The sequence below is a fragment of the Sphaeroforma arctica genome (genome assembly GCF_001186125.1).
Source record: "Sphaeroforma arctica JP610 unplaced genomic scaffold supercont1.7882, whole genome shotgun sequence".
Taxonomy (NCBI): Eukaryota; class Ichthyosporea; order Ichthyophonida; genus Sphaeroforma; species Sphaeroforma arctica.
This window is the reverse complement of record NW_014032676.1, coordinates 68-1,338: the sequence shown is the minus strand read 5'-3', so window position 1 is coordinate 1,338 and position 1,271 is coordinate 68. Positions and strand designations below refer to the sequence as shown.

Here is a 1,271-nt window from a genome sequence, read left to right as displayed (position 1 = left end):
ACACACAACACACACTACTATACTACACACACACACACACACACACACACACACACACACACACACACATATATATATATATATATATTTATTGATAAATATATATATAGATATATGTATATATAATGTGCTTAGCCTCTATTGTCATCGCGTTTGAACATCACGAGATAGTATTGAATGTAAAACTTGAGCTTTAGATGTGGCATGGTACCAATTTTAACCAACTCAAGGTGCGAGAAAACTTATGTTTTTGCAATCAATGTTCCGATTCCAGTAGCTTCACATACTTTAACCATACATATTTACTGTTCCTAAGCGTGCGATGTTGTGTCTCACCATCACCTATGTATGCAGATTCTCAACCAGCTACCTGGGGTGGCAGAAGACATGGTCAAACAACAGATGTTCTTCAAGTACCATGACAGGCTGCGCCATCGATTGGATGACATCCTGAAGAAACGCCGTAAGCTGCTCATCTCGGACCGTCGAGCGGCATGGTTGAACGGTATGTCTCGATAGAAGGCTCACTCGGATACAATACCGTACAGGGACACACACGTGTTGCAAACAAGGTGTATGCCTACTAGAAAGTATTGTTCCGGTCATTATGGGTATGTGTTAGGAGTTTAAAATCAAATGCCACCGTGTTCTAAAGGTACACCCAATTTCACTGAGTTTCGAATCCTGCTCACACGTTGTCTTGGTCATGGTCGTATAGATTTCCTGTGTAAACTTGGTTTATCCCTGCGAAGAGCGTAGCCATATGCCGTTTTATTGTTGGCGCACACAGGTAACTTCAGTACTGAACTGTTTTATGAAGAGAAAACTGTGTTCGTATTCAATTCGAGATATACAATTGCCTTAGCCTTCAAAACGTTCGCAGAGGTGAGCCCTGCATCAACAGCACACGCAGTCGCCTATAGTACTAGACATTTCTCTATCTATAGAAAGCTATCTATAGTCCGCATACCTTTCTCGTGGTTCACCCCACCACCACTCGCAGAGAAGTATGTACTAGTCCCGTTTAGTACCGAACATTATCCGCAGAAGACTATTTATAGCCGCATGCCTTATTTTATTTAATTGACCCACCCGTTTATTCCTGCAACAGTTACAACGAATTGCCCCTACATTGACGGCATACACAGTCGCCTATAATATTGCACATTCTTGTGATAGGGAAAACTATTTTTAGCCTTATTCTTCCCTCCCTTTCCTCAGAAAAGTGTCCCCACATAGATGTCTCAGCCGATGGCAATGGTACGTGCGCG

At 42.2% G+C, this 1,271-nt stretch overlaps 1 protein-coding gene across 1 annotated transcript; it reads left to right on the top strand.

The window, feature by feature from the left end:
* Positions 1–354: 354 nt before the first annotated feature.
* Positions 355–505, top strand: SARC_16355 (hypothetical protein; the record flags this gene model as incomplete). Its single annotated transcript, XM_014289538.1, has 1 exon — positions 355–505. A coding segment is annotated over one exon (151 nt), but the record flags the coding sequence as incomplete, so codon positions are not given.
* Positions 506–1,271: the final 766 nt, after the last annotated feature.